Here is a 27,646-nt window from a genome sequence, read left to right as displayed (position 1 = left end):
ACCAGGAGTACTTCTAACAGTTACGGCAAAGCTAGAACAAAGCCATGTACCACAGAGGGCCCAACTAATTCAATAAGGCAGGAGGTCACAGAGGCAGTGTCATAAAGGATGGTGGCCCATCAAGCTTCCCTACCCCCGCCTTCCTTTAACACTTACTTGTTCTTTTCAGAAGACCCCTGCAGGGGCTGGTGATAGGTTTGCAGTGTGTGTGCAGGGCCCTGGGTCCAACCCCAGCAAACATTCCTTTGTCCATCCAGAAAGCGCAGCTCTCCATCACACCACTTTATTTCATTTGACACTGTATCTTTCTATAGTTACAACTTACAGAAGTCCTCCTCTCTCCAATTTCCAAGTGCTAGAATTACAAGTGTGAGCTACCATACCTGGCTCAAGGCCAACTGTGTTTAGGCCTTCCCTGATATCCTCTCCTGTAAGCACACTCACCACCCCCACCCCCAAGCACGAACACCACACTCACATGCCTGTTTACAGACGTCACTTTTCCTGGACCTTAGTTTTGCCCATGGATGTCAGAACTGACGCCCAGCATACACAGGCTAAATGGAAGCTATAGCTAGTAGAGATCAACTACTGTTTACCCAGCACAGTCTCTACATATGAGGAAACGGCGAGAAAAAGGACTGCTTCAGGAGCCAGCAACTATCTGAGCCCATAGGCACTATCTGATGGGACTTCTTGTGCACTTTCGTGCTGACCTCCTTGTAGCTATCCAACGCCTGCTAAGTCACAGTGGGACTAAGACTTTGAGACAGCGTGGAGAACGACTGCTGTCGTAGCAAAGGCAGAAGTCTCCCTCTTGCCCACAGGATGGGAGGTTTGGAACAAGCTATTTTGAACAGTAGGACCTGGTTTTCTTATCCACCAGTGGGATCTGCAAGCTGGAATGGAAGCGTGGCATGGCAAGCACTGCATCTCTGTTCAGGCAGAGACTACCTTCAGAATGATAGTGCTTGCCTGCAGGGAAAAGTCTCTGGGTTGGGGCCCTTGACAGGGTTCAATGACAAAATTGTCTGCTGACTGCTCCAGACCCAAATGATAGCCCATGGCTCCAGGGAATAAAAACATCTGTCCTTCCACACATACACACAGAGCACAGACCTCATGCAGCCCTAAAAGGGCAGGAAGAGACTTTAATTAGGAGAAGGGAGGATTCATTAGAATCAGAAACAGCGAGCGTGGGAGCAGAGGAGCCAGAGCAGGCAAGACCCAGCTGGGTGCTCAAGGACTCACCTCTGTACCTCCAGCACAGGCACTGTACCCAGACAGGCAAGCCTTGGGGCCTCTCAGCTGGGAGAGTGTTGGGGGGACACCAGGTAGCCCCTGCAGCCAGATATGGCCTGGCTTCTGGGTCCCAGCTCCTAGGCCTGCCCGGCAATCATGGATTCAGCCCTTGTTCCCAACCTGTGCAGTGGCCATCTCAGGCAGGACTCAGGAGGCTAGCAAAGGGCCTCACCACCTCGACAGGGCCCAAGGAAACTTGTGAGTAAGACAGCAAGGAAGAGAAACCGGAATCTGAAACTTCCCTCTCTCCCCACCTGGGGTGGCACAGGAAAAATAGTCGCCTTTTGGCTCCAGGCCCGCCCAGACCACAGCGACCAATAAGGTACAATCACTGGGGCCAGTCACAGCCACTGGAGGTGGAGGTTGCTTTTAAAGGAAAAAAGACAAAAAGGGTACAGTCTTCTACAAGCACAGAGTTTAGGTTTCAAGACGTTAAAAAAAAAAAAAAAAAAGTCTGTCCCAGCCCAGGGGACTGAATATCAGAAGCCAGCCTGACCAGACATGTGGGGCATGGGGCAGGTCCACTGCTGCCTTTCTGCACAGCTAGCAAGCACACCTCCCGCATCCAATGCCCACCCAACCCAGCTTCCTGCTGTTGCTGCTGCTGCTGCACCACTGCTCCGGGGAGTGACTCCAGGACATCTTCGCAGACACGCAGAGACACAGGGGAAGCCAAGGGGGAAGGCGGCGAGATCCAGCCAGATGGTTTAAAACTGCCAAAGAGAATGACAGGCAATAAGTGGGGTTACTACATCCTGGTGATTCAGCCTGAGCTGCTGCATCAGGTCTCTGTGAGCTACAGAGAAAGAGACGAAGTCTGGTACTTTATGTTAAACTCTGGGTGACTATCAAATCAGAACAGGCTTTCCAAGCTTTCAGCTCCCCATGGCAACACACACTCACAACTCTAGTATTCAGGAAAGTGGAGGAACAAGGATCAAGAGTTCAAGGCCATCCTCAGCCACTAAGTGAATTCAGGGCAGCAGAGGCTACCTGTTTACTCTGCCTTCCTTCCAGAAAGATCTACAGGGAGGGAGGGAAGGCAAAGAGAAGGACGGGAAGGGAAGAGACAGGACAAGGAAAGGCTTTCTGCCTTTGGGTATCCCCACAATGCCAAGAGCAATAATCCTGGACACTATAAACCAGAGACAATGACTAAGCATAGCCCAAGACTGGGCCACATGATGTTCAAAGCTGAATTAGTTGCTAACTCGGAAGACTGCAGATAACACTACTAAATCCAAATTTGGGGACTCATTTCTGGCCTGGCTGTGTGAGCCTGAATTCCCAGCTACTACAGAGACTGAGGGGCTGACTGCAAACTTGACTCCTGGGACTACATGGCAAGATTTAAACTCAAACTAAAAGTAAAATGAGGGCTTGGGATAGAGCCTGGATGCAGGGCTTGGGTAACTTGGGCAAAGCCCTCGGTTCAGTGTTAACTGAGGCAGATGCTACTGTGCTCCACCGAGCCCACCGCAGCCACATACAATGCCTATCGAGTGCCTCTGCAGTACTGCCAGACGCTACAGCCCCACTGTAGACACTTCAATCAGAAAACCCTCTCTACATCACCCTTCCAGTCATAAGCTGGGCACTGGGCATGCAATTTCACTTCCAGAGCCTCAGACAACAAATTAAGTATTAGGGGCTGGAGAAATGGCTTAGTGACTAAGTACTATTCCCTCCGGAGGACTCGAGGTCAGTTCCCAGCACCCACATCAGTCAGCTCCTATAGCTCCAGTTCCAGGATTCTGCAGCCACACTCTCTCTCTCATCCCATATTCATTTACACACTTACACACACACACAAATAAATGATTATAGAGTAATTAAGCCAAATACTAAATTGGGACCAGTACTATTTCCACTTGGTCAAATGAACCTAGAGGCCTTTATGATCTGTCCCAAAACTCTGGTATTCCCACACCCACACCTGGAAGTTTATGTACTAAGCACTCTCACACGATCTTAATGCTCAACCTCCCTGAAAGGCACATATTAACAGCACCCTCATCTCATAGCAAAGGAAAGCAGGCTCGTTGAGCAGTTGAGTGACATGGCTGGAGGAGGCAGAGGAGCCAGGCCCACACTTGGGTCTGACTTATGAGTATAAACAACACTGCTTGGTACGCTGGCTGCCCACAGGGTAACTAAACCCCAGGGGAAGTGGGTGTTATTTCCATTTTTAGGGATTCTGAGCTCTCCTGGGCTGGGTCTACACACTAGTAGGCACAAACACTAACTCTACCACTGAAAGGAATATATCAACAAACTGGAAACTGTGTGGAAGGCAGAGGGCTGTCTGAATCTCCAGACAAAGCTATGTGCCAGGCCCTCCATGTAAACAACCTTCCTCTTCAGAGCACTGCAGTCCTTTCAGTTAGATGGCCATGAGTAACGGGACACACACTGAAGAAACCACAGTGGTAAGGCTGAGAAGAGACACTGGAGAAAAACAACTGTCTGCTCGATGAGTGGGCCGACTCATGACTAACTGTCCTATGGTCTGAGGAGATTCACAGGGCACTTTATCTTCCTTGCTTGGGGGTCTGAGCTGCGTAGAATTGGAAAACGGAGAACTCATGCCTGTGTTGCCCCCAGAGACTTGCCTCCCAGACTTGCAAGACCCCCCAAGGACTGGGGCTCTTGGGGATGAAATCCTTGGCCATGTGTTTCAAAGCACCTGCCTCAGCTACAGGTCTGAGGAGACTTAGGACTGACTATCTTGTCAGTGCCACACCACATTTCCAGAACCCATGGCTCCTTCCGCCTCTGGCGTCAGGTACAGAGAGCCCACTCACTCACATTCTTGAGGAACTCCTCAGCCACAATGCGGGCCCGGGCGTTGACCGACAGCTTCATCTCACTGATCTCCTTGTCAATCTCCTCCATGAAGTGGATTACAAAGTCCACCAATTTGTGTTTGTACATCTGCTCCGTGTGGAAGTTGGTGATGAGAAAGCTGATGTCATACCCCTAGTGAGGGACGCCAGCAGGGAAGGAAGAGACAAAGTTAACCCCCCAAGGACACTTGCTTTTCACATCTTTTTCCCACTCACATACAGGCTTCCAACTGGCTACCATTTCCCCCCCGAGGGATACCTTCCTTCTTCAGTGAGCAACCTAACTTGCTTGCAGGTGGGGTTGGAGGAAGTACGGGGGAGTGTGTTTTGTGTGTCTGTTGGACCCAAGCATCTGAGCCCAGTTCAAAACTGGTAGGTCAGATGTCCCTGAACGGCTGTGGCACAAACAGCCCTGTATCTGTAATGAACCAAGGGAATAAAGGGACCACAAATCTTTTTTGTTTTTGTTTTTTTCTGAGACAGGGTTTCTCTGTTGTAGCCTTGGCTGTCCTGGACTCACTTTGTAGACCAGGCTGGCCTCGAACTCACAAGTGATCCGCCTGCCTCTGCCTCCCAAGTACTGGGATTAGAGGTGTGTGTCACCACGCCTGGCAGGACCACAAATCTTATTTCAAAGAACCCAATAGTAAAAAAACACAAGAGAAGTGACATGAAAGAGGATGGGACTGGAGCTGTTGCTTCAGGAGGATATGTGAGGAGGAGGAGCTTATTTACTCTAGTGACCCCCAGAGAGCACACTGAGGACAGAGGAGGTGGCTCAAGGTGAAGAAATGGCACCATGTGTTGGGTGATGATCTCTGCTGCTCTAACGTGGTGACCTACGCAGGGAGCCTGCAGAGTGGACGGCTTCACATACCTTTAAATACAAAGTTAGGCAGCAAGCAGGTCACTGTTTACTGTGGCTGTGAGAGGCTGCACTTCAGTTGGTGGGAACGTTTTTGTTTTGTTTTTCTTGTCTTCTCCCTCTCTCAGATACACATCCAAATGTAGCTTAGGCTGGCCTCAAACTCATGACTCTTCCGCCTTAGCCTCTCCCAGACGGAGCACAGGAGTGCCCACCACACCCAGGTTGGGAAGGATCCTGAAGTCACTGCCTTGTCTGTGACTAGGTTCTGAGAAGGAGGGTGTGCACGGACCCACCTCGTCTGTCTCCCTGCTACCACACACAGGCTGCCTCAGAACAGGCAGTGACACCCTATAGCTGGAGCAGCAGCAACCCTCAGCCTACAATCCTACAGATGCGGGGTGTAGCACGGTGACTTATTTCAAGGCCTTGGGCTCCAGTCCCAGCACTACAGAGCACAGCCAGGGGCCCCCAGAGCCAGAGCCCTGGGGAGCAGGAAGAAGCAGAAGCAAGGTCTCACCTCCACAGGTTTCCTTCGAAGGATAAAGAAGTTCTCTGCTCGCATCATCATGAAGCGCATGAATTTATGGCATAAAATCTTCTCAATCTCATCAGCCTGGTGACATCAAAAAGAAAGAGGGCTCTCAAAGCCAACCTGAAAGCCAAAACCACCCTGAGCCTGGTTTTCTGGCTCTTATTATCAGAAGCTGTCTGAACGTCCTCAGGTCACTAGTGCTGCCTTTTTCAGCATGGTGAAACACGCTGTGGCAAACACAACCTGGGTATCAGGGACTTCCGTAGCAAGTGTCTGCGTCAATAATACTAAAATCCAACAATCCCCAAATCAACTCTCCCAATTACATCTGCATCCCGGCCATCAGACACCAGTACAGCCTTCCAGCCGCCCAGCACTTACCTTCCCTTTAACCCTGAAGCTCACAGGCACTAATCTGAATTTTGTAACATTGTTCTGTTTTCATTGCTATTTTTAGAGCTGTCCGCTAGGAAGGGGCAAATGATACTGTTTTCCCATTTAGGACACAAAGTTTCTTTCTTTTTTTTCCTTTTTTGTTTTTTGAGACAGGGTTTCTCTTGTAATCCTGGCTGTCCTGGACTCGCTCTGTAGACCAGGCTACCCTCGAATTTATAGAGATCTGCCTGCTTCTGCCTCCCAAGTGCTGGGATTAAGGGCATGCGCCCAGCCCAAAGTTTCTTTCTGAATCGGAAATAGAATATAGAATATAGCTCAAATTTAAAAAGAAAAACAAAAAACATCAAATAACCATTCAAGTGATACAGATATAGCAACACCCAGACATCTGGAAAACACTGCCTGCAGAAACATGTAAGGAATGGAAATTCTGGGCTAGAGAGATGGCTGGGAGGTTAAGAGCACCGCTGTTCTTCCAAAGGTCCTGAGTCCAATTCCCAGCAACCACGCAGTGGCTCACAACCATCTATAATGAGATCTGGTGCCCTCTTCTGGCTGCAGGCACACATGCAGACAGAATACTGTATGAATAAAAAAAAAAAAAAAAAAAAAAAAAAAAAAAAAAAAAAAAAAAAAAGCAGTGGAAATCTGTTTTATGCATATATGGATTGGACCAGAATAGAGGGCTCAGATAGAAACTGAAATGTTATAAGTCAACTGATTTCCATCAAAAGCACCAAGTTCATAAAATGGCAAGAATTTCTCCAACAAATTGTCCGGACAACTGGACAGTCCTATGTGGAAGAATGAAACTAGATCCTTATCTTACACCATATCAAAAAATTAGCTCAAAGCCGGGCATGGTGAGCACTCAGGGAGACAGAGGCAGACTGATGTCTGTGAGTTCAAGGCCAGCCTGGTCTACAAACAGTACAGGACAGCCAAGGCTGCACAGAGAAACCCTGTCTGGAAAAAAAAAACAAATAAAATAAAGTAAAATAAAAAAGTTAACTGAAGATGGATAAAAGACCTAGAAGTAAGTCCTCCAATTACAAAACTACTAGAGAAAATACACATAGAAAATGCAATGCCATTTGTCTGGGCAACTGTTGTTAGATCATTAGTTCTGGTAGTTTTGCATGTGTCCTTGTTGGCATTTTTCTTTCTTGATTCTGGATGTATCACTCCGCCCACCCCCAGCCTACACACTGGTTTCTGAGAGACAAGCTAGAATTGGATGGTCTGCTTTTTTTTTTTTTTTTTTTTTTTTTTGAGAATTTTGTATGTGTCTATGTGTTGTGCTGTCTATTTTTAAACAAAATAGCATTTTCAGAAACTGTGGCTATCAAACCAGCGCTGGAATTGCTCTAAGTGCAGTCAATCATGTTAGAAACCTTCTCTGGCACAACACCTAATTGGCCCCAAAGCCTTCCCTGCTACTCCCTTGTCTGTAATCCAGAGCAAGGCCTGGAAGATAGGGTTGCTGTCATTTTATTCTACCGACTGGTTTCCTGTTTTGTTTTTCAGATAGGGACCCACGAAGTAGCCCAGGCTGGCCTTGAGCTTTCCAGTCTCAGTCTCAGCCTTCGAAGTGCTAGGATGACAGGCATGTGTCACCTTACCTGGTTGTGCCTGTTTGCTCGGGCCAATCACCCCGAGTGAATTCCTGAAGGCGGAAATCTAGCCGCTCACCATTCAGATGGGACCCCTGGCTGTGAAGAGCACGCCTAACTCTGCCCTGGCCCTGCTGACTCACCTGTTTGACAGCAATGCTGACCCGCACAGAATTGATGGAGCCCTCGATCAGAACCTTTTCCTTCTCATTCCTGCTGATGGTAACAGGTTGCAATAGGAGCTCTTTGCTACTCCTAAAAAAAAAAAAAAAACAAACCAAAAAACCAAAATCAGAGGGCCAAGCTGATGCCATTGACTCTCTAGGTTTTTGTAAAGGTACCAGGGATGGGGGTAGGGGTGGGGTGTGTATGTGTCTGTGAACTGTCTCCATGTAAAAACCATGTTTATCAAGTAATAACACACAGTATTTCATGTATATCAAATAGTAACAGTTGATCCTAACAGAATTATTTGAGTCCCAATCACTTTGGGGATGGAGATATGGCTCAGCTGTGGTGTGTGCCTAGCATGCCCAAGGACCTGGGCAAAATCTCCAGCAAAAAACAGAACAAAACAATACAAAACAACCCAAAACCAAAAAACTTGTATCCTCTAATGTGGCAACATGGCTTATCCAACAATGTACACCCCAGATTCCCCCTGCCCCCTTTTGCTTCTTTTGGTTTCTTGAGGGAAGTCCTGCTGTATAGCTGAGGCTATCCCTGTGGTCTATCGCCTCAGTCTCCACGTGCTGGGATGAGCGGCCATATGTCACCTCCTTGCCAAGTGAAATTTCAAAGAGGAAGAATAATTACTTATGAAATGAAAGCCAGTCAAGAGAAGAATGCTTTCAAAATATGGAATACTTGGGTGTAAGTGGGCCTAAGTTGTCAGACAGTGTTAATGATAAAAAGTAGAAAGTCTTGATGTTACATTAATAAAGGTCAGAGATGTCATCTCTGGAAACTCAATCCTGGGACCTCTTCTGAAGCCACCAGTGGGTTCAGCAACACTGTTGGAGACACCTCTCCACAGCCCTGCTCTAAGAAGCCACCCAGACCCTGTGGGATGGGCCCCTATGGATTCTGTAATGTCAGGCCACCAACCCTATATTGGAATTAACCAAACCAGGAACCACCATCCATCCTGACCTTCTCCTTTCCTACCTGACTTCGACCTCTGGCTTGTTGTGTCGTTCCACGACCTGGGAGGAAAAGTTCTCCAGGCAGAGGGCAGCCTGCAGCGTGGCCCGCACGGCACTAAGGTAAGGGCGGAGAGTGGCAGTCTGCAGGAATAAACCCCAGATACGCAAAGGATCAGAGAACCTGCCTCATCAGTCAGCCCCCCTACTGCGGTCCCTACAGAACAGGTAGCACTGAAAGCTTCAGTGTGGCCATCATACAGAACAGAATATACCCAGCTTTCAACATGCAGTCCAGTTGAAGTCTACAGCCGTTGTCCCCAGCAGCAAATAATTCTTCTTGGCATTTAACAAAGTGTGAAGAAAAAAATTGTCATGGGTGTACTATGGGCGTAAGTGAACATAAGCAAGCCACGCTGCCCAATCTGGGGATGCACAACAAAATTACATCGCTCCAAGAGCCGCCAGTGCCTACGTGGAGTAACACTGATCTAGAAGGATCCATGTCCCCAATCTGCTTGCTAAACTGACAAATGTATGAATCCATGTCCTGAGCATGCAGGGTGTTCAGTCAGATCACTTGTGCCCTCAAACAGCTCAAATGGGTAAGGATCACACAGGCTAATGGTGGGCAAAATATAAAATAACTAGGCTTATAAATAATCTGTCTAAAAAAATTAGTTTTGACTAGATAAACAATCCAGGACAGCCAAGGCTACACGGAGAAACCTTGTCTTGAAAAACAAAAACAAACAAACAAAAAATCAGGAGGATTTTACAATGAGAAAAAGCAGAACACAGACATTCTTAGTAGAGTGGACAAGGTCGGAGGTAACTATCAGCTACATTGTAGCTCAGTCAAGTTCTCTGCCCTCCTCAGGGCTTATCACGGGCTGAAGCGTCACCTGCATTATTTCCTCCTCTCTTAGGCTAGCCCCGCAGTAGGGAAGGCCTCTTCCTTCCTCCTTGTTGACTTCCCCCAGTGCATTTATTATAATTTACATAGAATTCACAAGACAGTCTTCATGAATTTACATTAAATAAGCTTCCCTTTACTAGATTGTAATTCTCATGGTCTGAAGACATTAACTTCAGTTATGCAGGTTGTAACTAGCTTGGTACCTCCTACAGAGTAAATGAACAAATGAAATTAAGCAGGGATAGATTTATACAAAAGAGCAAAGAAGAAACGAGCACAACGTTTCTGTGTGTAAGAATCGTTTTAAATTACATAGATGAGGCTGCAATAAAACCCTAGAGAACTTAGAATGCCAGTCCACTACATTAGTTTTTCTCAGTGTGGCAAGAAATACTGGGACACCCCCCCCCTTTATTTATTTATTTTTTTTTTGGCCCGGGGGGTGGGGGCAGGGTTTCTGTGTAGCCTTGGCTGTCCTGGACTTTGTAGACCAGGCTGGCCTCAAACTCACAGAGATCCACTGGTCTCTGCTCCCTTAGTGCTGGGATTACAGGCTGGAGCCCGGCTACACTGGGACTTTCTGAGGAGGAAGTTTTACGGCTACAGCTACACAGAGACTCTCTGGAGAATGAAATGAGGGAAGTGAGACTCTCTTCAGAGAAGAGGCATTGACTACAAGCTGAGGCAGTGGAGACAAGCACAGCACCCCAGGGACAGGCAGAAGGGAAAAAGGCTAAAAAACACAACTTAAAAAGCAGTGGTCATGTAGCTCTGCAGTGGGTTCTGTCTATGTACCTGAGTAGTATATTTATATGTCAACCGAGAAACCGCAAAACCGGAAGGGCAAACAAAATTAGTCATATGGGGTGCTGAATACCACTGGAAGAATGAGAGAACGTTGTCTACCCTGATTGTAGTGGTGACTATCTAATTATTTTGTCAAAATCCATAGGAAGAAGACCAAATTTTAGGTGGCCAGCTCCTTAATGTTTACTTTAGTAAACAGATAGTTTGAAGAAAACCTAACAATCAACTCGAATGTTTAAAAAACGAAAAGCTATCTCCTCAACCATACAAAATAAAACGGCTTTCAGGCTGAGGCATGAAACCAGTCAGGACGTAGAACACAGGAGAAAAGTAGATGACTTGAATAACAGGGCCCAATTTCAAGGTGACTCTCCAGACAGAGAATCACCAGAGAGCGACAGTCCAGTCTTCAGAACTCAGGTCATCAGAGCTGACCAGAGAAAGCAGTAGGAGAGGGAACCTGACCAGACGCAACTAAACGGAACACCCAGAGAAACCAAAGCTAAGCAGCCCCTGGAAGGAAAGGACCAGCAGTTATCAGCGTTTACACACAGTAATGTCAACACGGTACCACACTAGGAAGGAGTCTGAACCTGGAGGCAACAACACCACAGAACCTTCACTGGGTGCTGGAAGCAAGGCTGGAGCAACCAAGAAGGTAATAAGAAGCGGACACTTGCATCGAAGTACCGTGAGATCAAGAAGACAGGCGGGGACGAGGAGGTGTACTTAATGAATCTACCGTGGATGGAGAGGAGGCACCGCTGCATTTCTCAGCGGTCCTATCTCGGCTGCAAGCCGCCACCACAGGCCTAGTAGCCTCTCTCTTCCTGCCTCTTCCGAACTTCGGGGAGAGGCCATTCCTGTCTGGGGTGCACAACCTGGAAGTCTCGGGGCCTGCTCCTGCCCAGAGAGCCTCCCAGCTCTCCCCTTCCTCCTCACCTCGGCTCTCGCTCCACCCTCTGCCTCCCCATCCTCACCGTGCCCCCTTATCCCAGGGCAACCTCTGGCCCCAAGCCTAAGCGGCAACCAGCATCTCCCCCAGACCTACAGCCTCTCCACCCAAGACACAAGGAGGCCCCCCAACCCCGGGTCTCTCACCATCGCGGGCGCTGTCTGGACCGGAAAGCGGAAGTGCGGAAGTGCCCGGCCCCGCGACGCCTGCCCTTTTGCGAGAGGCGCAGCCGGAGTCTCCACCAGCACTTCCGGGAGGGACCATCTCGGGAAGGACCGGGGAGGAAGAGATGAGCGACGTTCAGATCTCCGGGGCGATTTCACTCTGGGACTGCTGAGATCTGTAGATGGCCTGAAGTGACAAAATATCAATCGAGGCCCCTTGACTCTCCATACATCTCTCGCCAGCGCTTTTGGTTCTTGTCGCTTGGTGGTAGCTTCTGCCCCGTGTGACAATGGTACAGCCCGACCTCGGGTTGGGCACCAAATTAGGACAGGCCGAACCTAAGAAGCCCGACGTTTCTTCCGGTGCTGCTCCCCTATCCTCTCCGGTCTCCTCCTACTAGCAGCCCTAGCGCTCAGCCAGGCTGCCAGTCCCTTGAGCTCTCGGCTCTGAGCCCCACCCTACCCCCGGGCTGCTTCCTAGGTGACTCTTCAGGCCTAGCATTCCACCTCCCGGAGGTTCGTAGGTGGCCTTAGACCCCCCCACCCCCACAGGGCACTGTGGGCTGGCTGTGTCCCCGCCCTCGCGTCAACTGCAGGGGGCCCGCCCATAGCCAGTTCGGGGCGGTTGCTCGGTTCTCCCTGAACTCCCCGCCCCCTCCTGCGGCCCGGGGCCTGTAGGAGCCCGCAGAGAGGAGGTAGGAGAGGCGGGGGTTGTGCTAGGGTCTCCCTAGAGGACGAGGACCCTGGAGGCGGGATCTTGGGGCGACACACAGGTGGAGCCAGCCATTAAGCAGTCCCACTTCTGTGCTAGGCACTGAACTGGGCACTTGAGGAGCATCACCTCCTAATCCTCAGAACATTCCAGGGAGGTAGGTACTCTTGATGCCCCCATTTTACAGATTCATACTCTTTAGTTGGGGAAACGGACTGAGGCATCATCTTTTGTCCTGGAAAAAAAAAAAAAGCTGAGATTCAGGTTAAATAACATGTTTAAAAGGGCACATAAGAAGAAAAGGGGCTGGGACTTAGTTCTATCTGCCTGACCAGCCCGTGTTCCAAACTAGCCTGGGACACAGAGAAGGTGCAAAGGTAGAATGAGATGAGACAAGGAGAGTCTGGGAGAACCCTGAAGATAGAATGCCTGAAACAGCCCAACATTGGAAAACAGAGAACATGGGAAGACAGGGTGCACTGGTATCTCTCCCTTAGTGCTGCAGGTTCGAGACTACTGTGGTGCAAATTGCAACTAGGAGACCGGCCTAAACATGCAGGTTTGTAAACTTAGCTACTTGGGATGATGGAGCAGGTGGATCATAAATTCAAGGGCTGCCTGGGCAGCTTATTGAGAGCCTATCTCAATAAAAATTCATGAGGGGGGCTGGGTGTAACTCGGTTTGGAGAATTTGTGCCTAGCATGCACAAGGCCCTGGATCCCCAGCACTGTATAAACCAGGTGTGGTGCATGCCTGGAATTCCATCACTTGGGAGGTGGAAGCAAATCCTTGGCTACATAGCTAGTTTGAGACCAACCTGGGTTGTTTGAGAACCTGTCTCCAAAAGGAAAAAAAGTAAAAAAGACTGGTAGGTGTGGTGGTGCATACCTTTATCTTAGTACTCTGGGAGGTAGAGGCAGGTAGCAGGCTCCGAGTTTGGGACCATCCTGGTCTATATAGTGAGTACCTGGTCAGCCAAGGCTACATAATGAGACTTTGTCTCAAAGAAGAAAAAAAAAGTCTGAAGATGTAGCAAGACTCTGGGTTCAGTGCTACCTAAACTAAACAAAAAAGACAATAAATTGCAATTAGGAGTCAAGGCATATATGCATTCACTTTCAGAGTTTGTTTCCTTTGTCAAAGAAAGAACGAAACCAGGTGGTGGTGCAGGCTTTAATCCTAGCACCCTGGGGCTAGAGGCAGGTGGATCTCTGAATTCAAGGTCAGCCTGGTCTACAGAGCAAGTTGCAGGCCAGTCAAGGCTGTTACCTAGAGAAACTCTGTCTCAAAAAAAAAAAAAAAAAAAAAAAAAAAAAAGAAAGAAAGAAAGAAAAAGAAGAGCATGGGAAAAGGCCCCCTGCCTAAAGTTATATGCATAATTCAGTGAAGCAAGGCCCAGCTTGGTGTACTGTCAGGGCTCTATGGACAGGAGCTCTGCCACCATCCTTATCTACAAGCACACTGAAGCCTGGTTCCTTTGTTGAGATTCTATCCCATCCAATGGCCGCTGCCTCCTTTCTGATTTGCAGGGTCCCATCTCCTGGGCCATGAGTGAGCTGAAGGACTGCCCATTGCAGTTTCATGACTTCAAGTCTGTGGACCACCTGAAGGTCTGTCCCCGGTACACGGCAGTGCTGGCCCGCTCTGAGGATGATGGCATTGGTATTGAGGAGCTGGACACACTGCAGCTGGAGCTTGAGACACTGCTGTCCTCAGCAAGCAGGCGACTGCGTGTACTGGAAGCCGAAACCCAGGTGACTCTCCCACAGAGGGGACATCACCAGAGACAGACTGTGACAAGTTATGGGATGGAGTATTAGGTTAACACCATCTGCTAAGGCTAAGAGATGGATGGGAAGAAAAACCCAAATGGGAATCGTTAGGGCTCAGTGCAGATACCAAGGGCCAGGAATGGCATCCAATTGGGCCTCAGAAGGTGGGCGCAGTCCACTTGTGGCCCTGGACTTTCCTAGGAGCTTTTGGAGTCAGTTGTTTGCATAGACAGAGCTCCCAGGCTCTGTCTGGGATTAATGTTTGAAATAAAGGTTAGGACTGGGCGTGGTGGCGCGCACCTTTAATCCCAGCACTCGGGAGGCAGAGGCAGGTCAGTTGCTGTGAGTTCGAGGCCAGCCTGGTCTACAAAGTGAGTCCAGGACAGCCAAGGCTACGCAGAGAAACCCTGTCTCAAAACAAAACAAAACAAAAAAAGAAATAAAGGTTAGCTGGGAATCTTGCTAACCATCACTAAGAACCACCATCAGCCATGCCCTGGGGCATAACCTTTTTTAATTTTTATTTTGTTAATCTTCCTTCCAAACAGTCCGTGACTAGCTTGGGTGACACAGGTGCATCAGAATGTAGACCTGCAATTTAATCCATGTAAGAAAGTCACAGAGAACGAACTAGGCTTTGACGGATGAATAGTTTTCTTAATAACCTCAAATTCTAGATCTCAAGTTATCCATAGTAGCAAAGGAGTGCCCTGTCTCCCTCTCAGGGACTGTCTTTGCGTGTTTCAGATCCTTACTGACTGGCAGGATAAGAAAGGTGACCGACGGTTCCTGAAGCTGGGTCGAGACCATGAACTCGGTGCTCCCCCAAAACATGGGAAACCTAAGAAACAGAAACTGGAAGGGAAGACAGGACACGGGCCAGGCCCTGGTCCAGGACGACCCAAATCCAAAAACGTTCAGCCCAAGATCCAGGAATATGAATTCACTGATGACCCAATCGACGTGCCTCGGATCCCCAAGAATGATGCTCCCAACAGGTTCTGAGCCTGAGCACATGGAAGGGAAGCTAGAGGGAGCCGAGGGTCTCGTGGTGGGGCCTTAGAAGGCCCAGGGCTACGGCTGGAGGAGTACCCACTCAGCGTCTGCTTCTTGCTGCAGGTTCTGGGCCTCTGTGGAGCCCTATTGTGCCGACATCACCAGTGAGGAGGTGCGAACTCTAGAGGAGCTCTTGAAGCCCCCTGAAGATGAAGCTGAACATTACAAGGTAGAAATCCTGAGCCTTTCAGTCAGAACAAGAGGGCTGCTACTTGCCCTGGAATCCTAGGTAGCAAAGCCCAGTCACCTACTTCCTTTCTTCCCAGCCTGCTGCCTGCTCCCCTTCCCCTGCAGACATAGAGGCTTTCCCTTGGTTCCCCCACCTCAGCCCAGTTAAGTTCCATCCGTCCCCTCCCCTTTATCCAAAGACCCTCTGAACGCCTCCCCCCCCCCCTTTATACTTCAGCACCAGCTTTCTTTCATTACTTAACATATAAAAGTTAAGTTCCCATTTCTTTTTTTATGGTGCCCAGACTGACCTTGAACCTTTGGATTCAACCATTCTCAGCCTGGTCCCCAACTGTCTGGGACCACAAACATATATCATCACTACGCCTGGCTTAAAAGTTGTTTGTTTTTCTTTCCATTTGTTTGTTTTGAGGCTGGATTTCATTTATCCCAGGCTAGCCTTGAATTTTATGTAGCCAATGCTGACCCTGAACTTCTGATCTTCTTCCTCTGGCTCCCTAGTGCTGGGATTACAGGTAGGTGGCACCGTGCCCAGTTGACACAGTCCTGAGATGGAGCCCAGGGTTTTGTGTGTTCCAGGCAGGCTCTCTACTAGTAGAGACACGTCCCTGGCCAAGTATTTTATTTATAATAAAAATAAAACATGCTCTGTGAAAGAGAGTAGACTAGTATGTGAGGAGGAGACTCCACCACAGGGCAACTGCCACCTCAGGTGTGCTCATGAGATGGAGTCCAAGTGCCTCTGTGCAAACCGTCTCCAGCTTTCCTTGGCCACACCTCTCTTTTCTGGTACATTTTTCATCTGTACCTGACTTGTCTCCCCTCGGCTAGTTTCACACCACAGTCTACACACAAGCTCTTCTCAGCTTGACAGACCACCTCACTCTTCAAGGCCCCGAGCTCATGCTATTGCCACCAAAGATGCTTTTCCAAACTCCCAGCAGAAAGAGGAAGCTGGGCCCAGTAGCTCACACCTGTTGCACTTGCACGACCGAGGCAAGTGTGAGGCCAGCCCTGGCTTTACAAATTTGAGGCCCTTTCTCCAAGAACAATAAAGGACACCGTCTCACTTGGTGCCTCTGAGGTCCCTTGGCTGCTTTAGTTACACTTACCTGAGTCTGAAAACCATTTATCTGAGGCCAGAGATGGAATTAGTGAGAGTGCTCGGTGGGAGAGCAGATACTTAGCATGGACAAGGCCCCAGATTCAGTCCTGACCAAAACTGCTACAGTCACCAGTGAGCTAACTGTGAATTTGAGGTCATCTTGTCCTGTCTCAAAGAAAGAAGTGATGGAAAGGTGATCCACTGTGGCTGCAGCAAGTTTAAGCGATACACCAAAAAAGACTGTCATCCCTGCCTTGAGTTCTCTTTAGAAGAATTACCTCTACCAGGAGGATCCATAGACACAACAGTTTATACTTTATATCTTTTTGTTGGTGCATTCCATCTCCCGCACCACACACACAAACACACACACAGAGGGTTTCTCTATGTAACAGCACTGGCTGTCCTGGACCTGGCCTCAAACACACAGAGATCTGCCTGCCTTTGCCTCCTGAGTACTGGGGCTAAAGGTGTGCGCCACCATGCCTGCCTTATACTTTTTCTTCTTCTTCTTCTTCTTCTTCTTTTTTTCTTTTTTCTTTTTCAACATTGGGTTTCTCTGTGTAGCCTTGGCTATCCTGGACTCAGTTTGTAGACCAGGCTGTCCTAGAACTCACAGAGATCCTCCTGCCTCTGCCTCCCTGAGTGCTGGATTACAAGCGTAGGCCATGGGCCCAGCTTATTCTTTATATCTTGATTATTGCATATCAGCCTCTGGATGCATCTTGATTGTCGGGTGTTTGTTAGAGAGAGGCTCAGACTCATGATCCTTGTTTAGGCTCCTAAGTGCTGAGCTGGCGAGTGTGTGCCACCACACTCGAACTCACAGCGATCCGCCTGCCTCTGCCTCCTGAGTGCTGGGATTAAAGGCGTGCGCTACCACGCCCGGCTATGTGTTCACTCTTTATACCTGCTTCTCTTACTAGAGTGTGAGTGGAGAGATTGTGGCTTCTTAGGCTTTTGTGACACCAGCCTTGGCCTTGGGCTAGGGACTTGGGCGACAAATAAATGTAGAAAGAAACAGAATGACAGCACTCAGGAGGCGGAGGCAGACAGATCGCTGTGAATTCGAGGCCAGCCTGGTCTAAAAGCAAGTCCATGACAGCCAAGGCTACACAGAGAAACCCTGTCTCAAAAAAACCAAAAAAAGAAAGAAAGAAAGAAAGAAACAGAATGAACGGAGTGCTCACTGACAGTGCCTCCTGCCAGGGGAAGCTCCCACACTCCAGGCTCAGGTGGCTGCTGCTCACCTCTTACAGTTGACCGGCATCTTTGCTGCAGATCCCCCCACTGGGCAAACACTACTCCCAGCGCTGGGCACAGGAGGACCTGCTAGAGGAGCAGAAGGACGGGGCTCGAGCAGCAGCTGTGGCTGACAAGAAGAAAGGCCTCATGGGACCGCTGACTGAACTGGACACAAAAGGTATACCTGTCAGGCCCCCCCGCCCACCCCAGGCCAGGCTCTGAGTTCTCAGAGCTTCAGGCACCCTGTCCTCTCTGTCCACTTCAGATGTGGATGCCCTGCTGAAGAAGTCTGAGGCCCAGCATGAGCAGCCAGAAGATGGGTGTCCCTTTGGTGCCCTGACACAGCGCCTACTGCAGGCTCTGGTAGAGGTGAGCACTCCATTTGACTGGGAACCACAAGCTGGGCATGGTGGCATGTGCTTGTAATCCCAGCAGCACTTGGGAGACAGAGGCAGGGAACTCCTGAGCTCAAGTGCAGCCTGGTTACACGTGACCAACCATCCCAGAAAGCCAAAATGTGAGTATGTGAACGTGAGTGCACACCTACACAAGGGTGCTAGTATTTAATGGTTTTGCTTTTTGAGATAGACCAAACTGAGCTAGAACGTACAGACATTGTCCTGCCTCAGCCTACCAAGTCCTGGGATAACAGATGTGCATCACCACACTTGGCTTCCACGATGCCTTTGCTGAGCATTGGTTAAGGGGGAGCCCATGCCTCCTCTCACTGAAGAAGGCACGTGCTGTGTTAGCTCCACATTCCATTCGAGGAAGTTGAGGTTCAGAAAAGGGACCTTTTTTGTAAGACCACCAGCTAATAAGTAAGGGTACGATTCAAACTGTCGCTTGGGGTTTCCATCTTTATGCCCCTGCCTAACCTTAGAAACACTCTTTTACACCTTTGAGTCTAGCCTCAGTTTACACAATGGTTTTTCTCTCAGGGAACAGTCTGGAGTAGACTGAGGCAAGAGGAAGGGAAAGTCTGGCTTATCCCAGCAGAGACTCCAGCTTATTCCTTTCCAGCGTATGTGGCTTTTCATCCTGGCCAGGGCACTCTGGGTCACTGCAGCAGACTCTGAGACACTGAGTAAGGAGTATGTAAAGGAAGCTTTCTGGCTGTGACTGTGACTCTTACCTCCTTAGATCACTTTCCACTGGAGAATTTGTCCCATGAGTCCATCTGACCGAAGGGGAGCCTGGGAAATGTATCTCCCAGCCGCTGCCATGCTTCCCACAGTGCCAGGTGCCTTGCAGAGGCTTAGCAAGCCTGGGCTAGCCTATCACTGTTGTTCTTGTGACTTTTTCTTTTTATATATTTATCTCCCCCACGAACCAAAATAGAAATTTCTAGAATGATCAAAGCTTTGGAGGAGGCATTTTAACATGAGTGGGATGGAAAAGATGACAGACTTTTTTGTTTTGTTTTGTTTTGTTTGTTTTTTGTTTTTCGAGACAGAGTTTCTCTGTGTAGCTTTGGCTATCCTGGACTCTGCTTTGTATACCAGGCTGGCCTTGAACTCAGAGTGATCCACCTGCCTCTGCCTCCCAAGTGCTGGGATTAAAGGCATGCGCCACTGTGGAGACTGTGTGCCAGAGAGGAGTAGAAAAATGGGAGTGTTATAGCTTTCTCTTAATTCATCTCTGGTCTTTAGGAAAATATTATTTCCCCCATGGAGGACTCTCCTATTCCTGACATGTCTGGGAAAGAATCGGGGGCTGACGGAGCAAGCACCTCTCCCCGAAATCAGAACAAGCCCTTCAGGTGAGTGATAGCCCATCTGCACTGTAGACTTGACATCAGCCTCTCTCTCTCTCTCTCTTTGTGGAGAGACATGTCTTTGTTAGCAGAAAGGCTGAGGACCATTTGGCCAAGCACAGAAGTCTCAGATGGGAGTGCAGCCTCGTTTCTGGACACGGCTTAGTCCAGACTTGATCACCCTAGCTCCATTCCTCCTGGAGATTACCTGAGTACTCACCTGAAGGGATTGGCTGGCCAGGTGCCCAAACTACATATGAAATAGCTTGGAACTGCTAATTATTACAGAATTATAGTTGGCACAAAAGAATGAAAACAGTAGAGTACCAAATTAGGGGAAAGGAGTGATCCCATTTGTGCTCAAAATATATTTAAGAGTTACATATAGTTAAAAAGAAAAAGCTTGGGAACATATATCAAAAGACTGCAACTCACACATAACAAGGCCTGCAACATATGTATAGTTGTAGTGGGTTCGCAAGGTGAAAGGAAACCCCAGGACCCTCTGAGGGGGCTCTCCAGCTGGCCCTCGAACTCAGGTACTGGCCTTGCCTACAGCGTGCCACATACCAAGTCCCTGGAGAGCCGCATCAAGGAGGAACTGATTGCCCAGGGCCTCCTGGAGTCTGAGGACCGGCCTGCTGAGGACTCAGAGGATGAGGTCCTTGCCGAGCTGCGCAAACGGCAGGCTGAGCTGAAGGCACTCAGTGCACACAACCGCACCAAGAAGCACGACCTGCTGAGGTGAGTGAGTACCATGCTAGCCCTGCTTCCCGGCTTGTGTCCCTGAGGTGAGTGAACACCACGCTAGCCCTGCTCCTCGGCTTGTGTCCCTGAGGTGAGTGAACACCATGCTAGCCCTGCTCCCCGGCTTATGTCCCTGAGGTGAGTGAGCACCATGCTAGCCCTGCTCCCCGGCTTGTGTCCCTGAGGTGAGTGAACACCATGCTAGCCCTACTCCCCGGCTTGTGTCCCGGATGGCTGCTAAGTCCAGGGCCAGGGCTCTAGCACCCACAACTAACTAGTGAATGGATTTGATTCTGTTTTTAGATGTATTTCATTTGTGTGTGGGTTTGTGCATGTGAATGTGAGTGTCTGTGACATCAGATGCTCAGCAGCTGGAGTTATAGATGTTTGCTAGTGGCCCAGCATGGGTGTGGGAACTGAAATCTAGTAGTACATACTTTTAACCCCTGAGCTATCTCTCCAGCCCTGACTCCATTATTAAGTATAGTTTGGTAATATTCACAGTGTTATGTTGCACTTGTTTTTGGTCTATTTGTGTGTGTTTTGTTTTTCTTTATGGCATTATTTAATCAAAATACCACAGAGGCACTGGAAAGATAGCTCTGTGAGGAAAATGCTTGCCATCAAGCCTGACCTCTTTTTGTTGTTGTTTGTTTGTTTGTTTGTTTGTTTGTTTGTTTTTCAAAGCAGGGTTTCTCTGTGTAGACTTGGCTGCCCTAGACTTAGTTTGTAGACCAGACTGGCCTGGAACTCACAGCCTGCCTCTGCCTCTCTGCCTCCTGAGTGCTGGGATTAAAGGCATGTGCCACCACACCTGGCTCTTTTTTTTTTTTTTTTTTTTAAGATTTATTTATTTGTTATGTATACAGTGCTCTGCCTACACATATACCTGTATGCCAGAAGAGGGCACCAGATCTCATTATAGATGGTTGTGAGCCACCATGTGGTTGCTGGGAATTGAACTCAGGACCTCTGGAAGAGGAGCCAGTGCTCTTAACCTCTGAACCATCTCTACAGCCCCCCAAGCCTGACCTCTTGAGTTCAGTCTTCAGCACCCACATAAGAACCCACCACCAGGCGTGGTGGTGCATGCCTTTAATCCCAGCACTGGGGAGGCAGAGGCAGGCAGATCTCTGTGAGTTCGAGGCCAGCCTAGTCTATAAAGCAAGTCTAGGACAGCCAAGACTACACAAAGAAACCCTGTGTTGAAAAAAAACAAAAAACAGAAGGAAAAAAAAAAAAAAGAAGAAAGAAAGAAAGTCATATCCAGTCGAGAACTGAGCTAAGATTTGAGGCAAGGCTGAATCCAAGCCTCTTTTCTAGTTCATGTTCTCTTTCAAGGGCAAGGAGAAAACTACAGATGCAATGGGCAACAAGGGTAGGACAAACTAGAAAAGAAAGCAATACTATGTACTTACAGAAATGAGTGCTGATGAAATGGCTTGGGGCTCTCAGAAGGCTGGACCTCAGCCCTGGGCCCTGCTGTGCTCCAGCTGCAGCGCTGTGAGCAGGGCACTCCAGGCCCGAGCAGCAAGGAGGGCTAGATTCCTAGCGACCTTGAGCTTCACCCTCAGTGGAACTAAGTCAGGTCCACACCCAGTAGACAGATCGCCTTTGAAGATACACCATTTCAAAGCAGGCTGAAGCTCACGTGCACAGCTGCAACACTAACATTTACACAAGGGCTGATGCGGGGAGAGGGAGAGCTCCAGCCCAATTGCAGCTGGTCTTTCCAGATCGTAACACAGAAATAACAGCTCTTTGCAAGACTTGTGAGACAGTATGTGCATGTATGCGCATGTGTGTTAAGTTTATGAGGTTTTTAAAAAATATCTGTTCTTTATTTTTATGCATGTAGATATTTTTGCCTGCAAGTTTGTCTATGCACCATGTGTGTGCCTGATGCCTATAGAGGGCATCAGCTCCTCTGGAACTAGAGTTAGAGATAGTCGTTAGCCAGCATGTAAGTACTGGGTACCGAACCTGGGTCTTCCAGAAGAGCAGCTGTTTTTTTGTTGTTGTTTTTGGGGTTTTTTATGTTTTGTTTTGTTTTGTTTTTAAAGATGTATGTATTCAGCCGGGCGCTGGCGACACACACCTTTATTCCCAGCATTTGGGAGGCAGAGGCAGGCGGATCACTGTGAGTTCAAGCCAGCCTGGTCTACAAAGTGAGTCCAGGGCAGCCAAGAGAAACCCTGTCTTGAAAAAAAACTTATTTATTCATTATTATGTATACAGTACTCTACCTGCTTGTATCCCTGCAGGCCAGAAGAGGATACCAGATCACATTATAGATGGTTGTGAGCACCATGTGGTTGCTGGGAACTGAACTCAGGACTGCTGGAAGAGCAGTCAATGCTTTCAAAGTATTTGTTTATTTATTTATTTTTGAGACAGGGTTTTTCTCTGTAGCTATGGCCGCCCTGCAACTCACTCTGTAGACCAGGCTGGGCTTGAACTCAGAGATCTACTTCCCTCTGCCTCTTGAGTGCTAGGATTAGAGGAATGCACCACCTTGCCTGGCTTCTAGGTTTTACTTTTTAAGCTAGGAATAGTAGTTCACACTTACAGTCTTAGCAACTGAGAGGCAGAGGCAAGAGGATTGCCTCAAGTTCAGGGCCAATCAAGGCTATAGAGTAATTTCCAGGTTAGCCTGGGCTACAGTGTGAGACTACCTCAAAAAACATTTAAGGTTAGTTTTAGGTTCACAGCAAACTTGATAGGAAGGTGGAGATTTCCCTGTGCCCCCACCATAAGCAGCCTTAACTTAACCTTTTTAGAGCACTTAGCTAATGCCTTACCATCCCAGGTCAATGTGGTTCTGTGTCTATGCACATTGACCATGAACAAAACAGGCCAAGAAGGCCCAGCCTCCTTGGGGGATTGTGAGGAGGCTTAGTCTAGAAAGGGGATGGAACAAACTCTGGAGATGGGATCACCATGACATGTGGTCCCCACAGGTTGGCCAAGGAGGAGGTGAGCCGGCAGGAGCTGAGGCAGCGGGTCCGCATGGCAGACAATGAGGTCATGGATGCCTTCCGCAAGATCATGGCTGCCCGGCAGAAGAAGCGCACCCCCACAAAGAAGGAAAAGGACCAGGCCTGGAAGACCCTGAAGGAGCGAGAGAGCATCCTGAAGCTCCTAGATGGGTAGCCTCACCTGTTGCTGGCCATCTCCCTGGCCTGTGAAGCCTTGGCTGGAGGCTGCCGTAAAATGACAACAGTCTCAGGGCTGAAACCCTCGCAGGCCACTCAGCTGAGCGTTGTGCAGCCAGCATGCAAGGCCTTACTGTGCTGGCCCAGACCTAGCGTCTGCCTGGTGCCCACGTGAGCGGGCTTGCCCTGGTTGTCCCCTTTCCCTCTTCCCATCTCCTCAACACCTCTTCCTCAAGGACTTCTTCTTTGTGGTTTTGTAAAGTACAAACTTAAGAATAAAGAGACTGCTGTGTTTTGTTTTTTACAAAATTACAAAAAGCACCCATAATTTTTGAGTGCCTATTATTTGTGGGGTAGGAAGGACTTGGATAGGTGAAAAAGGTTCAGGAGGGCATGCTTTGTGGCTCTCAGCTTGTGGCCACTCACCTATGACTTTTTTTTTTTTTTTTTTAGTAAATGTTTTTTTAATTAATTATTTTTATTTTATGTACATTGGTGTTGTGCCTGCTTGTATGTAAGGGTGTCAGATCCCCTGGAATTAGAGATAGACATTTGTTTGTTTTTTGTTTTTGTTTTGTTTTGTTTTGTTTTTTAATATTTTATTTAATTTTAATTTATGTGCATTGGTGTGAGGGTGTCAGATCTTGGAGTTACAGACAGTTGTGAGCTGCCCATGTGGGTGCTGGGAATTGAACCTGGGTCCTTTGGAAGAGCAGGCAGTGCTCTTAACCACTGAGCCATTTCTCCAGCCCCTGTTTTTGTTTTTGTTTGATTTTTTTTTTCCCCTTGAGACAGGGTTTCTCTGTGTAACAGCTTTGGCTGTCCTGAAACTCACTCTGTAGTCCAGGCTGGCCTTGAACTCATGGAAATCCACCTGCCTCTGCCTCCCAAATACTGGGATTAAAGGCATGTGCCACCACCACCTGGCAAGTTACAGGCATTTGTGAGCTGCCATGTAGGTGTTGGGAATTGAGCTCAGGTCCTTATCCTTAGCTAGTGCTCTTAGTCACTGAGCCATCTCTCCAGCCCCATGACATTTACTTTTGAGCACTTCTTCCTGAGGATGCTGGTGGCAGGAGGGTGGAGTCTGGGGTTCCTGGTGAAGGATTGCGTTCAGAGCCGTTTACTGCTCAGGGCCACCAATGACCTGCTCCATGAGGTATTTCCACAGTGCTGGTTATGGTTATCACTAGTGTCTCCAGCTGTGGATGGCAGCCAGGGGCAGCCAAGGCCAAATGGTTCATCTGTGCCTATCCCTGAAGAGAACCTAAAGCTAGCTGGCCATGGCCTCCCAGAGGAGTAACAAGCCTCGTTTCAGATGTCCCCTGTGTCTTATCTAAGTCCACGTTGGGGCTCTCATACCCATTTCTGGCACACTCTCTAGGGTTAAGGTAACAACTGCAGTGGCTCTCAACTTGTAGGTTCCCATACTTTTTGGGGTAGAACGACCTTTTCTCAAGAGTAACTTATCAGATATCCTGCATATCAGATATTCACATTGCAATTCATAACAGTAACAAAAATAGCTATGAAGTAGCAACAAAAATAATTTTATGATTGGGGGTCACCACAACATGAGGAACTGTATTTATAAAAGGGTCTCAGCATTAAGTTGAAAACCACTCTCTACTGGGACCTTGTAGTAATTTTGTTTTGAGACAGGAATCCTGGCTGGCTCAAAACGTGTGGCTGTTCTCTTCTTCTGCCTTACATATATCTGCTGGGATTACAGGCCTGAACCATGGTGATACCTGGCCTACTCAGAGTTGCAGCCATGCATCCCCACAAAGTTCTACTCACAGTGGAGGCAGAACTCACCAGGATCTCAGCAGATAACAAAACAAGTGCAGGGTGGGCTACTGACAGTGCCATACCTTGGACTGGGAGTCAGTCCGAGGAGTGTGCACAGTGTGCTGTCTGCCCTGTGAGTTCTCCCCAGAATATGGGAAAGGAGAAGAGGAGGCTTCATGAGGGAATGACCTGTGGCCTGAGACACAGAGACAAACGGTTTGTAGTGGCAAAAGCCTGTAGTCCCAGAACTCAGAAGGCTGAGGAAGCCAGCGCTGCAGGTTTGACGCTTGCTTGGGCTATATAGTGAGTGAGACCCCAACTTAAAATAGGGTGGCATCTCTTTGGCTCAGAGGTTAAGAGCAGTGTCTGTTCTTACAAAAGTCCTGGGTTCAATTCCCAGCAACCACACGGTGGCTCAACAACTGTCTATAATGGGATCTGGTGCCCTCTTCTGACATGCAGGCAGAACACTGTACACACAAACAAAAAGGTGGCATCTCTCTGTGTGGGAATGTCACTGTCAGACTAGGGTGGACACATTAGCCCAGCTTAGCCACTCATAATGATTGGTCCAAAAAATGGCCATGTGACTAAGCCTGGGTCACTCAGGCCTTCCTTAAAATTGCTCTATGGGGTCTGGCATGGTTGTATGAGCCTACAGTCTCAGCCCTTGGGAAGTAGAAGCAAGAAAGGCAGAGGTTCAAGAACAGCCTCATCTACTTAGAAAGTTCAAGGACAGCCTGAGTGAATTGCTTGAGACTTTGTCTCAAAAACAATTGGAGTTGAGCACGGTGGTGCAGCCAGTAGTCCCAGCACTCTGGGGGTGGAGCTAGCAAAATCAGGAGTCCAGGGTCAACCTCAGCTGGATAGCAAGTTTGAGGATAGCATCGACCACATCAGGCCCAGTCTCTGACACAACAGGAAGGGGAAAAAAGGGAAGAGGAGGGAAAAGAGAGGGAAGAAGGAAGAACAAATAAAGGAAGCAAAACCACCCAGTGACCTGCTTTCCTGCCACAGGAGAATCCCTGAGAAGGAGGCCAGCTCAGAAACAGCGTAGAAGGTGGGAGGCAGATAGAGCCCTGGATCCAGCCACAGCCGAAGCCACCTCTTCCAGAGGTCCTGAGTCCAACTCCCAGCAACCACACAGTGGCTCCCAACCATTTATAATGTGATCTGATGCCCGGCGTGCAGGTGTACATGCTGCTAGAACACTGTATACATAATAATACAACTTTTTTTTTTTTTTTTTTTTTTTTTTTTTTTTTGGTTTTTTCGAGACAGGGTTTCTCTGTGTAGTCTTGGCCATCCTGGACTCACTTTGTAGACCAGGCTGGCCTTGAACTCACAGCAATCCGCCTGCCTCTGCCTCCCGAGTGCTGGGATTAAAGGCGTGCGCCACCACGCCCAGCTTAATAATACAACTTTTTAAAGAAGAATACATTTGGACAAATGGAGGAAGGGCCTGAGGGCATGACATCAGGCTCTCTGCAGGGACAATAGTGACTCATTGTCCGCAGGCTGCTCGTATCTTCTTAGAAACAAAGAAACACATGAAACAAAGACTTTAACAATAATCATAAAAATTAAGCACTCAGTAACTATTAGCCAAGTACCAGTTGCTTGAGCATATCGTAAGAGTACTAACAATATCCCATCCTTCACAGATAAGAAAACAGAGTCACAACCTTCTTTGGTCTAAGTGGTTGAGCCAGGACACACACTCAGCCATGTGATTGGGAGGCAGTGCTTCTTTGTTCTGTACCCTTGTCCTAGTACAGTCTGACCGGAATAACACTTCCTTCCCTTGGGCAGAGCCCATTCTGTGCAGCCAGACACGGCGGCCTTGCTTACAGACCTCGTATTCTAACAATTCACTTCCATATTCGCTAGACCTGCCCATAAGTGTGGTAGGTGGCATGGATAGAGAGTTCCAGGAACAGAGAGTTTTGTGGAGGAGGTGAGAACCAAGGCCCCCAAACTGGGTAGAAGTGTGAGAGGAAAGAGGTAGACACTATATACAGAAGGCAACATGCTTAAGCACTGACAGGACCTGGTCCCTTCGCTTCCAAGGAGTAGCTGTGAGAGTTTATTATTCCCCATCGAAGAGGCCAGGTATGGAGCTGAGCCCTCTGCCACAGACACTGTTCCTTGCACGCTGCCTACTATGGGGTGAGTAACACCGTGCCGGCTACAGAGGACAGCAAAGCTCACAGAGATGTGACGCCTTCCTGAGTGTCCACAGCCTTTGTATAGGCAGCCACTGTTCCCAGACAGTTCTTTTCTTTCCTTTTTTGTTTGTTTATTTATTTATTTATTTTGACACAGGGTTTCTCTTGTAGTCCTGGTCTCACTTTGTAGACCAAGCTGGCCTCAAACTCACAGAGATCTGCCTGTCTCTGCCTCCCAAGTGCTGCAGAGAGTTCTTTTGTTGTTTTCTTTCTTTGTTTGTTTCTTCTTTTTTTTTTTGTTTTTGTTTTGTTTTTGTTTTTGTTTCTCAAGACAAGGTCTCTCTGTGTTAGCCTTGGCTGTCCTGGACTCGCTTTGTAGACCAGGGTGGCCTTGAACTCACAGTG

General features: G+C 48.5%; 2 protein-coding genes across 2 annotated transcripts; one reads left to right on the top strand and one right to left on the bottom strand.

Moving 5' to 3' along the window:
- Window positions 1–1,120: 1,120 nt before the first annotated feature.
- On the bottom strand, window positions 1,121–11,874 carry Arpc4 (actin related protein 2/3 complex subunit 4). Its single transcript, XM_051155075.1, has 6 exons — window positions 11,527–11,874; window positions 8,725–8,843; window positions 7,701–7,812; window positions 5,534–5,629; window positions 4,111–4,281; window positions 1,121–2,015 (listed from the first exon to the last, which is right to left on the bottom strand). Exons 1-6 carry the CDS (start codon window positions 11,527–11,529, stop codon window positions 2,010–2,012), a joined length of 507 nt encoding a protein of 168 aa, XP_051011032.1. The 5' UTR covers window positions 11,530–11,874; the 3' UTR covers window positions 1,121–2,009.
- On the top strand, window positions 11,865–23,557 carry Tada3 (transcriptional adaptor 3). The gene is made up of 10 exons (XM_051155077.1): window positions 11,865–12,413; window positions 12,609–12,815; window positions 13,787–14,011; window positions 14,777–15,027; window positions 15,149–15,254; window positions 17,661–17,802; window positions 17,890–17,993; window positions 19,277–19,386; window positions 19,939–20,124; window positions 23,088–23,557. The coding sequence occupies exons 2-10, from the start codon at window positions 12,810–12,812 to the stop codon at window positions 23,278–23,280; spliced, it is 1,323 nt and encodes a 440-aa protein (XP_051011034.1). The 5' UTR covers window positions 11,865–12,413; window positions 12,609–12,809; the 3' UTR covers window positions 23,281–23,557.
- The last annotated feature ends 4,089 nt before the right edge of the window (window positions 23,558–27,646 follow it).

This window comes from Acomys russatus, chromosome 13 (genome assembly GCF_903995435.1).
Source record: "Acomys russatus chromosome 13, mAcoRus1.1, whole genome shotgun sequence".
Lineage (NCBI taxonomy): Eukaryota > Metazoa > Chordata > Mammalia > Rodentia > Muridae > Acomys > Acomys russatus.
The sequence above is the reverse complement of the archived record's forward strand: the minus strand, read 5'-3'. Positions and strand labels throughout refer to the sequence as shown.